The sequence below is a fragment of the Genypterus blacodes genome, unplaced genomic scaffold (genome assembly GCF_046128005.1).
Source record: "Genypterus blacodes isolate CSIRO-AG114 ecotype Tasmania unplaced genomic scaffold, CSIRO-AGI_Gbla_v1 ptg000112l_1, whole genome shotgun sequence".
Classification (NCBI taxonomy): domain Eukaryota; kingdom Metazoa; phylum Chordata; class Actinopteri; order Ophidiiformes; family Ophidiidae; genus Genypterus; species Genypterus blacodes.
In genome coordinates this window covers 912,180-925,000 of record NW_027466916.1, presented here as the reverse complement: position 1 = coordinate 925,000, position 12,821 = coordinate 912,180, and the positions used below count along the sequence as shown (strand labels likewise).

The window sequence follows — 12,821 nt, the reverse complement described above, 5'->3', positions numbered from 1 at the left end:
AAGTCACAGTGTGTACCGTGCATAATAAACCTCCCAAGGATTTTACATACACACACACATACACATCCCGTCTCTATGGCAACCCCGGCAGCGATGCACCCTCCAACTTCAAAGTCAGATGTAATTCCAGCCTCCCTGCAGCCAGAGGGAGCCGTGGTGATGACGGAGCGTTCTTCCTCTCCTCTCTCCTTCCTTCCTCCCTCCATCCCTACACTCTCACCTCCCCCCGCTCCCCCTCCACCTCTCCACCTCCCTCTCCTCTTCCGTGCCTGTCCGGCCGTTGTGGAGTGGCGGGGAAAGAAAAGAGGGAGTGAAAGATAAGCTGCTATTCTTTCTCTTCTACAGTTCAAGGAGGGAAGAAGATAAAAGAATAAAACCTGAATATTCCTCCACTTCTACAACCTATTAACCAGCCCCAAACAGATGATTCCGCTCTTCCTCCCTGATTGGCTCAATCATATTCCAAGCCAATTTAACAGTTCATTTAAATATTCATGCGATAACAGGAACAATTGCCGTTTATGAGGAAGAGCGGAGAGCCGGAGGAGCAAAGCAGGCGTGTGTACGTCATGTTAGCTGAGGAGGAGATCAATGTGGTCATGCGACGCCCTCAAAGGAGCTTCATGCATCTTTGAAAATCAATACAAAGTCATGATTGTACTGTGAGAAAAACACACACACACACACACACACACACACACACACACAAACACACACACACACACACACACACACAGGGAGGTGAGTCAGATGAGTCAAACACACACACACACCACATAAAGGCATGTGTGGATGTTTCTGGTTGGAGTTTGACTGATTTCTGATACATATATTGATCAATGTGTGAATCTAGAAACATGCAGCTAACAGCAGGGTGAGTCTCTCTCGCCCTTCCTCATCTGTAGGAGGGAAGAGGAGGAGGCAAAAGGTTGATGAGAGACACCAGCCACAGGAGGGCTCGTGGGTAAGGGATGAAAAAACAAAACAAGGATGGACAGGAGGAACATTTCTCTCCTTCTAGGGTCAATCCTTGCTCCCTCTCCTCCTCCTCCCCTTTCTCCTCCTCCTCTTCCTCCTCCTCCTCCAGTGGAGAGGCGCCAGTGGAACCAGGCCGGTGTTTTCTTAACCAAGTTCATTCCTCTCCACTTCCCCTCACTCTCAAATCATAAAGTCTGTCGCACGCTGGGGATGTACAGTAAGTATATGCATGGGTGAGCGCCTGTGTGTGTGTGTGTGTGTGTGTGTGTGTGCCCCCTCGCTCTGCTGCTTCAGGGGGGTAAACGGGGTCTCCTCCACGGCTGAGGCGCTTCTCTGGTCTTCCCAGCACTCCCAACATCACTTGACCTGGTGTTATCAGTTAGCTTTAGCGCTCGGCGGTGGCCAGCGAGGCTCCCATAGGGTAGAACAGCGTGGAGCCATCAAAGTTTGCCAAAGTAAACCTTCAGGCAACAACAACAGAAAAACTCTGGGGAAACTCAATGGGGAAATTCTGTTTTGGTGAGTCTCTCCTCCACAGGGGATGATGGGAGACCGCGGAGCCTCCTTCAGACGAGAGCTGGCAGGAATTTGGGCGCTGCGCTTAAGGACTTCAGCTCTACAACACTGAAGTCCAAACCCCTCCTCAAGCCAAGGACGGCAGCATTCCAAACGGAAACGTACGCTGGATGTACGCAGAGGAATTCAACTTGGGATCTCAAGGTTTTCCACCTTTACTGATGTTTAAACTTAGTTAGAATATTCAAAAGGCCTGAACACTTTGATACAAAATAAAGGTGTGTGAGTGCGGATAATACTTCACATTAACGTTAGATTTGGATAATACAAATGTTTACTCTCACACTTTGTTAAAGACGCAACGTTTGTCCGAACTGTCACTATAACTTCTGTAAACAACGTGCACATTTTTGTTAATGTAGCGCCTACATATGACCCAACACTATGTTGCTATGGTGACACACATCAACACCAGAGATCCACCTCGGCCTTCTAATGATTCTCAACCAATTACAGCGTATTGAGATATAAATGAACAGATCCTCAAAACACCTCCTGTTTATAACATTAAGAACAATCGTATTTTTATTTCGACTGTATCTTTCAATTTCCACAACTTTTCCTGGATTTCCGTGATGAATCCTGTTACACACGCGTGTCATGGTCCCAGCTGAGGTTTCCGTCTCTGCGGCTGACATGAAACTGTGTTCACGCTAAATCTTTCATGAGGAGCAAAGCGAAAACAAGCCTGGAACCATCGAGCGTCTGCATCTCATATGAGGCGAGGTCGCGTAAGGTTTGAGTGTAACAATCTGAAACCAGTGTGATAAATAATGAAATCCGCGTCCGACCCCACAACCTGTTACCACTAATCCCTTTCAGGAGCGAGCGAGTCCACGGGCCTTTAAGGCGACGACGGCGGCCAGGTGGTGCGACCCTGAACCTTCCGTGAACCTTTCCGGTGTGAGACTGGCGTGGGATTAGCCGTCCTATTCTCAGAGCTGCTATGTGTTCTTCATACCGGTGGCAGGGAGCTGCTGTGGCCTTCAGTGCTGCTGAATGTTCTAAGAATAGGCCGCAGGGTCCAGAGAACATCTCGGCTCTGAGCCTCCCTGCCTCCCTCGCTCACCCACCTCCTCTCCTCCATCCACAGACTGATGTTATGTATATTTAAAGCACATATCACACATACCTAAAAATACACAAATGCCATCACATTGCCACAAATCTTCCCCAAGGCCAAACAATTCTCTTCAAGCTGCCAAAACCTACATTTGTGTACATTTTGACTCCTTCACCTTGAAAACGCTCTCGTAATAGCTTGAACGTCGTCTCTTATTGTTTCTAGATCAATTTATGAGAGTTAAATGATAACAGATCATTTGTTAATGAGTGTTTTGGTCTGAATTCTGTCTGCTTGCTACCATCTAGTGGCAATGTAGTGTAAAAACAGGACATGCAGTCAGAATGGTTGTCTACGGCCTAAAGATAACAGTTCAAAATGTTGTTATGAAATCTACTAACATGTCCCTTTGGCCCATGACTCTACAAAATGCCGTAAAAAACAATCCTTATGCTGCTGACACACACAAACACACACACACACACGCACTGTCACACACACCACACACCCTTGGCTGAGGTGATGATATGTATCTACAGTTTGTAATCTCATAAGTGAACATGGTGTTCTAATGTACACAGAAAATGTATTCTTCTGTTCGCTCGCTCTCATCACTCTGTTCTTTCCCTCGACATTTTTCTTGAATTTTATGTGTTTTCCTTCTCTCTCTCCCACCCTCCCTCTTTCCTTTCCTTCTCTGCTCTCCTCTACTCTCTTGCTTCCCCCCTGTGTGCGCTAATGTGGAGGCTGAATCTAACCCTGCTGGATGACATTACTCTGTGCTGCCTGCCGGCCTGTCGGTCTGCCCGGGGACTCTAAAATAAAACACAGCAGAGAGGGAGAGCGAGAGAGAGAGAGAGGGAGAGCGAGAGAGAGAGAGAGAGAGAGAGAGAGAGAGAGAGAGAGAGAGAGAGAGAGAGAGAGAGAGAGAGAGAGTGAGCACATACTGTACAGGCAGCCTGACTGACATGCTCTGATAGAACACACGCACACTCAACTCAAAGGACAGAATGTCTACAAAAGTGTGTTTGTGAGCAGAGAGGGACGTGTGTGTGTGTGAGTGAGAGAGAGTATGTGTGTGCGTGTGTGTGTGTGTGTGTGTGTGTGTGGGCATGCGTGTGGTTAGAGTAAGAAAGAGGGAAGGGGAGCAGGCCTCTCCAGCTGTGCCCTGTCAATCATTCCTGACCTTACACTCGGAAAAACAGAGGAGGGCAGGGTGGACAGGAGAGAGAGAGAGAGAGAGAGAGAGAGAGAGAGAGAGAGAGGGAACAAGCAAGTGAGAGGGAGAGAGAAGGAGAGAGAGGGAGAGACAGTGTTCTTCAAATTTTCTCTTTTGTCTGATAGAAAATAAGTCAAGGAGGGGCAAATGAGCACTGAAAGGCATACAGGAATAATTTTGTCTATGAGTGTGTGTGTCTGTGAGTGTGTATGTGTGTGTGTCTGTGTATGTGTGGGAACATGCCGCTGCCGGAACCCCATAGCCAGAATTCAACATCTCTCACCCTGAACAAGTGACAAAAAGATAACCACGTTTCACTTCACCGCTTCACACCCTCTCTCTGTTCTCTCTCTCTCTCCCTCTCCCTCTCGCCCTCTCTCTCTTCCTGTCTACCTCTCTCTCTTTCTCGCCCTCTCTCCCTCTCTCTCTCTCTCTGTCTCATTCCCATCCTCTTCTTCACCCCTCCACCCCCCTGCTCTCTCTCTCTCTCTCTGTGTCTCTCGCTCTGTCTGTCTTTCCACATGGCTGGCCATCCTCTCCCATGTCCCAGAGGATTGGAGGCTGCGCGGCAGCTTGGCAGGCTGTCAGGGGAGCGCCGGAGAGCAAGGAACATGTAGTGACTGGAACGGGGAGGGAGGGGAGGGAGGTGTACGCAAAGCCCTGGCTCCTCACCTCGCCGTGGCACCGGAGGAACTGGCTCGGCTTAGCGAGGTTAGGCAAGAGACGCGAGGGCTGAGGGCGCCGCAGAGACGGGGAAAACACAGAGCGCTCACTCTGCTTCATTTCCCCCCATGACTGAAACGTCACGGCCCAGACACAGCCAGAAATAACGAGGCGGCAGTAAACATGTCATCTGTTGCCAAAGACGCCGTCCAGCATAGCAACAAAGAGCCAATCAGTCCTCCTTCTTGGGAAATCTGAGCAAATTTGAAAAAACTCTGCAAAAATGAAGCAACGTTTGAGAGATAACGCCACAAATAAACAGATGAGCATGTTTCACTTTTAAACTTCTGAGATGTCAAAACAAACTCAACTCTAAAGGTGGAAACATTGAGTCTATGTGTGACAGCAGGTCCTGGATTCTTATTGAAACGTTTGTTTGTTGTTTAGTAATTTGTCTGAACCGACTTTGACAAAACCAATCAATCATTCAATCTATTATGTCTCAGTCCCTATGAAAAGCCATCAGCCTAATTTATTCTATGATCGACTATCAATAAGTCTATATTGATCTGCATCTGGATATTTATCAAAAATAAATCATCTTATTATTGCTGCTGTTGTCTTGTTGTGGTAATCTGAGCACTGCTTGATCTTCTATATGCACTGAGAATATCTGGAGGTTCGTCTCTTGATAGATGATCTTTGGTCTGGCTCCTCACCTGGCGGCTGTGATGAAGTGGAGGAACAGGCTTAGCTGGGGCTCAGCGCGGCGGTTACAGCTGTGAGCGCTCAAACAGGAAGCATGCTAATGCTAACGTCCCTCTAAAGCCGTGTGTTCACAAGCTCATCCTCAGAACATGAATATTCACTTACTTCCTGAAGTAAGTTACACTGAATTTGTATAATGCAGCAGTTAAACAGCCCTGTTTTCACTTGGTGTGCACAGCAGTGTGTGTCCTGAATGGTTCGTCAAGAACACAGACGATCACATCACTGTTCTATACTCAGCCGATGGTTTCAGTTCTGCCAGGCCGCTAACAATGCAGACACAATGACAGCACTTAAAATGCACAACGTACCTGCAATACATAAAACGGGGGGGGGGGGGCACTGTGACTAGCATTTGTGATAAGTTACTAAACCACGTTTCCCTTTGGTGTCCCTTCAGAAAAAATCCCGCCGCATCACACGTCCGACTAGTCGCAAAAAACAACAACATGACATCGCGCCGACCCGCGCTCCCTCCTTCCTGACAGGGGGGGGGGGGGGGGGAGGGGAGGGAGGGGGGAGGCAGATGACAGCAGCTTTAGATCTGACATCAAAAGCCGGCAAGAGAGAGACAGAGAGAGACAGAGAGAGAGAGACAGAGAGAGAGAGAGACCGAGGGAAAAAACCGGTTACATCTCTGCCGTGACAGCTTGTGAGACGGAGGCTGGCAAACGCTGAGCAATTGCACCCCCCGCCCCCCCCCCCCCCTATCTCTCCCTGTCTCTTTTGCTCATCAAAACTCGCCGCCGATTAGGATCTGGGCGAGCCGCACGCTTTGGATGGGACGTGGAAAACACACAGAGACCCCAAGGGGTGCAACGTCAGGATTAAAGTGGTGAGGGAATACGTGGGAATCGTGGCGTCGGCGGGGGGGCAGGGTGTGCGGTTTGGGGGGGGATTCAAATAGATCGGCCCCTGCGACCGTGGCTCCTTGCTCGCTCCACATTCACTGATACATCAAGGCGACTTCTCATTTAGAGCGCGAGGGAGCAGGAGTGAGGCTGGGGAGGTGAGGCTGTGGTGGTGGGGGGGGGGTAACCTTTCATGGTGCAGCTTGAGAGAGAGGGAGGAACGAGAACGAAAGGCGGGGGGAAGAGGAAACGCAGAGATAAAGTGGATGACATACTATGAGTACGTTATGAACAAAAACGTCAGGAGAGGGAGCGGATGTGTACGTGTGTGTCTGTGTGTGTGTAAAGCTGAAATTGGAACAAAGGCAAAGTCAAACATCAGAGCCCGGACGAGCGACGAACAAAAGAGGTAAAAACACTTAAAGCATACAGTCCACCTAAAGAGTCGCGGCTTAATTAGAGCTCACACACTTAATTTGGCTTTCCTCGCCGTTCATCCTCTCCTCCCCAGGCCGCTCCAAAGTATCCAGTAAATTAAACGGCACACACACATATACACACACACACACACCTCAAGCACTGCCAATATTTGCGACCATTTGCAAATGTCTATTTATTCTCTTCTTGAACGCGGCGAGAAGCTGGGAGGGACGAAATGATGGAGAGAGAGAAAACGGATGATTTCAGCCAAAGGACTAGGGCCCACTCTCTCTCTCTCTCTCTCTCTCCCTCCCTCTCTCTCTCTCTCACACAGACACACGCCTGGCTTCACCATTTCTTCTCAATTACTCCTCCAGTCAACCTGCTTAATGATTTTAAGCTCGTCCAAATGCCAACAGGCAACGTGTGTGGGGGTTTCAAAGTGTGAAAGTGTGTGTTAGTAATAATGTCTGTGTCCATGCATATGGTTCAGTGTGAAGGGGAGCATGTGTGCGCATGTGTGTCGGCCCTGGAATGATGCTCAGTGTACCACGGGCTCATCTAAATGTCCTTTGGCGTGGGTGCCCGTCAAAACAAGCTCGTCCTCGTCTCCCCTGGGACTCCAGACAAAGGGGGGACGCAGGGGGGTTCAACAGCAGAGGCGGGATCTTCAATTGCGCGCTGGCCTACAGACACGTGTTTTACTTCTTCCCTGTGTTTAATGGTGTCAGTCACTCACCGGCAGGCTGGACGGGCGGTCCTGTGAGACGCCGTCCTCGCTGTTGGTCTTCCCAGAATTCCCAGGGGGAGGACCCCTGCTGCTGTAGCTCTCCTGCTGATTCTCCTACAGAGGGAGAAACAAAGACATACACGGTCAAAGAATGAAAGGATATATCTTAAGATGACACCCAAAGAAGGAAATATATATTATTGAATAAAAATAAAAAGCTATCTATAATATAACATTTTAAAAACAGCATTGATCAACTGTAAAGTCTTCTTCTCACATCCATTCAAACTCATTAATAATGCAATTTAAGGAAACCTCACAAGAAGTGCTTTGTGTGTGGTAAGTGTTTTTAAAATATTGGAAAAAAAAAGATGTTTTTATTTCAAATCTGGTTAATAATGTTGGTCAGTATTTGTAGAGCTCAAATCAGAAAAACAACGCCTTCCACCATAATCAAAATCATTTCTATGTAGCTGCTGTGAAAGTGTAAATGTGTGTTAGTAGGCCCAGGCTTATGATGTAATAACACACACACAAACACACACAGACACAGAGAGAGAGAGAGAGAGAGAGAGAGAGAGAGAGAGAGAGAGAGAGAGAGAGACTACATGCACACTGCCAACACACCCCCATCAACACATCATAACGACCAATTCGTTTCAACCATAATCCCGGCCTACCCACCCACTAATACTCAAAACGTACACACATACACACACACACACACACACACACACACACACACACACACACACACACACACACACACACACACACACACACACACACACACACACACACACACACAGATACACACGCAGTCCTATTGTTCAATCCAACTCATTTTCTTTCCCTCTGTAATCACAGGCCTATCTAGTGTAAACCAATTTTCTGCCCATTGTCGGAGGTGTTGCCCTCTCTCTCTCTCTCTCTCTCTCTCTTTCTCTCTCTCTCTCTCTCTCTCTCTCCCCTTCTCCTTCTCCGCTTTCTTTTCATTCGCCGCAGAGGTCGTTCCTCCATCACGTTAAGCGTCGATGGCACAATGGCGACTTGTTAAAGAGCTCTGAGTGGAAGGATTAGCGATAACTGATCGACGAGATGAGGCGAGAGATCACATACACACACACACACACATACACATACACACACACACGATTTTACTTCCAAAACCCAACAGTGTGGTTCCAATGTGTTATTACTCTTTAACTGTGTCGTGTTACTTTAAAGCTGGAGCAGGAAATGCACTGTGTGACCTGATGTTGTTCGTACATTAAAGTCATAATTGATGCATCAGTGCTGAATGATGCTAATTCAATACTTCTGCCATTTCTTTACAAAAATCTGAATCCGCACTAATTCTCTAAGATTACTCGTATCTGCGTAATGACTATGCACATATTCAGCACTCACAAACACAAAAAGTTAATGTATTCATTCATTCATCATTAACAAAAGGTAATGGAATGACCTAAACGCCCCAGAGCAGCACCTTTAAACCCACATTACAATTATTAACCAATTAAATCACACAGGCATTAATTTTAAAAACACAGGAAATGCCGAGCAAAGTATTCGCCACGTTCCACTGAAGTGTCTGAAAAGGCTGAAAGTAATGGAAAGGTCTTCCGCATGTATGAACTCCTAATACCTTCGTCTTCATTCTGCGTCAGGTCCCTGGATCTAGTGTATGCTGGTTTCTCTGCTCCATATGTTCTAACACAGGTCTTACACAATCACAGCTGGATTGCTCTCAGCAATCACAGGTATTGTTCTTTTCTTTTCTTCCATACGTTTCGTCTGGCACTCAACTACTTCTGCATAAATCCACCTACAGACACAGTTCAAACATCAACATGTAGGAAATATTGAGGACATTATTGCTATGACGTTTGGTGTTCATATGTTTTATATTTTCTGACATATTAAGCATTTTCCAGCTTCAGGACGTTTTCCTGCTTCTCATGGTCCAAGCTGTTTTCAGACATGAGGATTTAAGGCGGATTCAGCTCTGTGTCTCTGCTTAATTGGCTGCACCTGTTGTTTATAAACAAACCGCAGCCTCAAAGGATTTGAGCTTTAGCTGTCACTCAAACTGCTTCTTACTTCTTCATTCCTTCATGTACAGAAACCAAAATTCTTCAGGTGTACAGGCTTCATTCTTTCAGGTTCTTTTCATTCTTATCACATATTTCATAACTTTTGTGATTCTGTCAGTTAAGAATGCTTGCCTTCAAACTTCATACTTTCAGGACCTTCTAACATATTCATTCTTTCAGGGAAAACATTCAAATATTTTTCAGGCCTTCACACTTCATCCTTTCAGGCACTTCTTCAGCATTCGGCAAAACCTTTATTAAGTATTTTCAATCACGTTGAGAGCGCATTTTCTTGAGGAAATTTCTAGTTAAATTTTGCCATGCAAACACAGACAGCAGACTTCCCAAGAGGGCTGCACAGTTAATTAGGCATCATCATGTATCATACTATATATATCACCATCTCACATTTCTAAGTTGATAGCTGGAGAAAACGGCAAATCAACAACATTTACAGTCACAGGGAAAATGTTGTTTTGATGGAGAGTTTTGCTTCTATAAAGATTTCCAGCTGCTTTGTGGTGCTGTGGTGAGATTTAACAGTTAGAAGATATAAGATCTGGAAAAGGCTAAAGGATAAGATTAGGAACAAAATATCCAGCAAATACATCTAATTATATTTAGGGCTGTGATTAATCCATAATAATCTATTGCGTGAATAATCGATTACAATAATCGATTAAAATGCATTTAATCGATTAATCACCAACAAGGAAAATTTCACATAAAAACCCAAAGATAATGTGCTGATGGAGGAGCATTAAAGATGACACAGATTTGATTGTTGCTCTGGACACTCTGGATATAAATAGAATAAAATATAAATTGTATAAAACACTATTAGGCATATTATTTTTACCTTACAACATCAAAGCCTATATGTTGTTTATACCAATGGATCATTTTTAACTCTTCCATACAAAACTGACTGATTTAAAGCTCTGATATTTGTCTCTGTTGACTCTGACGTACACATATTCAGAGTATATACTATACATCCACAAATATTGATTACTCGATTAATAATCAATGTGTGACAGCCCTGATCATAACCCTGCCTCAGCCTAAGCAGCTCGAGTCCCAATCTGAATCTTAAAAAGCACCACGACAGAAACCCTCAAACCGCCTCTGACAGCCAGAGGGAAAACCCCATTCAGCCACATGTGGTGCAATCACTGGCTCCTGTATGTATGGTTCCATACGTAGGCGGGCGCAGGACCGCAGCAAAGAACAGAACTCTTAACTTAAAACAAATCCTCTGCAGTGTTTTAGGCCGTATTTGTGTATCAAAGGGACTCGATCCAAGAGCAACGACAGGCGTTTTGTTACACAGACAAATGTCCTTCATTTGAAGCAGAGACACGTTTCCAAAGGTAAATAAACGGGAGAAGAAGAAGAAGAAGTGCAAAACAGTGTTCACTCACTAAAACACAGCACACACACACACACACGGACAAACTGTTTCTCACACCATGAATTGCGAGCAGAAGAGAGACTGCAGATACAAGTCCAATATTTACTCAGGCATATGAGTCTGTAGTCTGAGTGTGTGTTTGTGTGTGTGTGTCTGTGTGTGTGTGTGTGTGTGCGAGTGTGTGTGTGTGTACTCGAGGGGATTTCCGTTTTAAGTGGGTCAACGTGAGGTTAGCCTCACTACTACTGTTTACACTCACGTTCTTACATCATCACTGTCAAATGTAATGCGGACAGAGAGGGGGCGAGAGATCAAAAAGAGAGAGAGAGAGAGAGAGAGAGGGAGGAGGAGGGGGAGGCAGAAAGAGACAGATGTGAAATGAGGGAGAAACGGAAAGAAAAATTGAGGGGAAAGAAAGATAGAAATAATGGCAAGAGAGAGAGAGAGAGAGAAAAAAAAAGAGAGAGGGAACGATGGCAAAAAAGCGAGGGAGAGAACATCAGAGGCAAATGAAGGAGTGCTGCGAGTGCATCCTTTCATTTGAGTGTTTTCCAGTCCATTGTCTCAAAATCCCATTTCCCAGCTAATTTAGAAGCTTCTAAAATACACTCCACTCCATACCTTAAGCCTTAGGCCACAACTAATCCTGTCTTCACACACACACACACACACACACATACACGCAGAGACACGCTCATTCATCCTGCCGTGCTTTTCAAAAGACTTCATCTAGGCATAGTAGAAAGGAATGAAGGATAGTGAGGGGAAAGCGTTTGAAGTACATGAGGGAACGCAGGAATCAAACTGAGTTAAATGCTATTAGACAGCTGTGTGGAGAGGCGGTGTAATATTAGATTTGATTGAATAGATGACTGCTGAATGCGCTGTAATATATAGAGCGGCGGAGGCTTCACGCCGACGTAAATCAATAACGCAGCACCGTGTTAATCTCGCCCGCTCTGGAAATGGGAAGGCGTGAACCGTTCGGGAAGGCTGGAAATGCGTCGATATCGCACACGAGACGCTCAATGGTTCAGATTTCGGCCTAGCTAGCTCTGTTCGCATGTTTCTCGTTCTACTGAGCTCATTCTGGTAGTCAGAGTCGCGAGGAAAACAGTAGTGACGATTGTTCGCTTTGTCTTAAATTCGCAGGTACAAAAACGAGATAAGAAACAATACGAACAAAGTTATATTTACGTGTTTTAAAAATGTTTGTGTGACTTTTCCGCAGTCTTTCGCTGGGCAAGGACTGTAGTCGTCTCCCTTGACCATCTGTTCTGCGCTCAGTGCTACAGCGCCACTCAATGGGCCGTCTTAGTTACGGTCTTTATTTTATCGCAACCATTTCCATTTCAGACCTATGCTAACTATTAAGATCTGTCGCGCACTTCATCGTGAGCTTTCGATTACCAGGCTCTGTTGAAAATAAGCGTAGAAATTGACGTGACAGGGAGCAGCGCGTTTGATGCCTCCACTTGACACAACGAAAGAAAGAAAAGAGGAAAAAAAAAAAGCAGCCGAGGCAAAACTCTGCCGCCGTTCCAGCAGCCCTGGTTTTGGCTGACATCTTTCTTGACCTCTTTTTTTGCCGTTGTTAAAACGGCGAGGGAAAGATGCGGCTCGCTTCGCTTTGCCTCTGCGTTGTTTTTTATTTTAATCCTTCCCGTCTGCTTCGGGCGATCTCGTTTTTTGTGAGCCGTGGCGTGCAGATGTCGGTGTTATTGGTCACACGCCCCCGACAGGCGTCCTGATTGGCTCTCGCTTTCTGGTGTCAAATCATTTCTCATCATTCGTTTGCTCCCTCTGACGTCCTCCCTCCTCTCCTCTCTGTTTCTCATCCATCTCTCCGCTCCTCGTCCTCCCTTTTGTCCTCATTATCGTTTACTTCCCTCCGTATCTTTCCCACTCGTCTCCTCCCTCCTCGTCTCACCTCCCTTCCGCCTCCCTCGACCGCTTTCCCTCGCCATGCTCCTCTTGCTCTCTATCGTCCCCTTCTTGCTCTCTCCGCACACTCCATCCCTTCATCCATCACTCCTCCGTCCC

At 46.2% G+C, this 12,821-nt stretch overlaps 1 protein-coding gene across 1 annotated transcript in view; it reads right to left on the bottom strand.

Annotated features, from left to right (window-relative positions):
• LOC143009595 (AT-rich interactive domain-containing protein 1B-like) overlaps window positions 1-12,821 on the bottom strand; it is a 153,221-nt gene that overhangs the window by 87,791 nt on the left and 52,609 nt on the right. Inside the window, exon 4 of the mRNA XM_076161633.1 lies at window positions 7,278-7,382. Coding sequence (XP_076017748.1) covers window positions 7,278-7,382 — 105 coding nt within the window. The remainder of the gene's footprint in view (window positions 1-7,277; window positions 7,383-12,821) is intronic.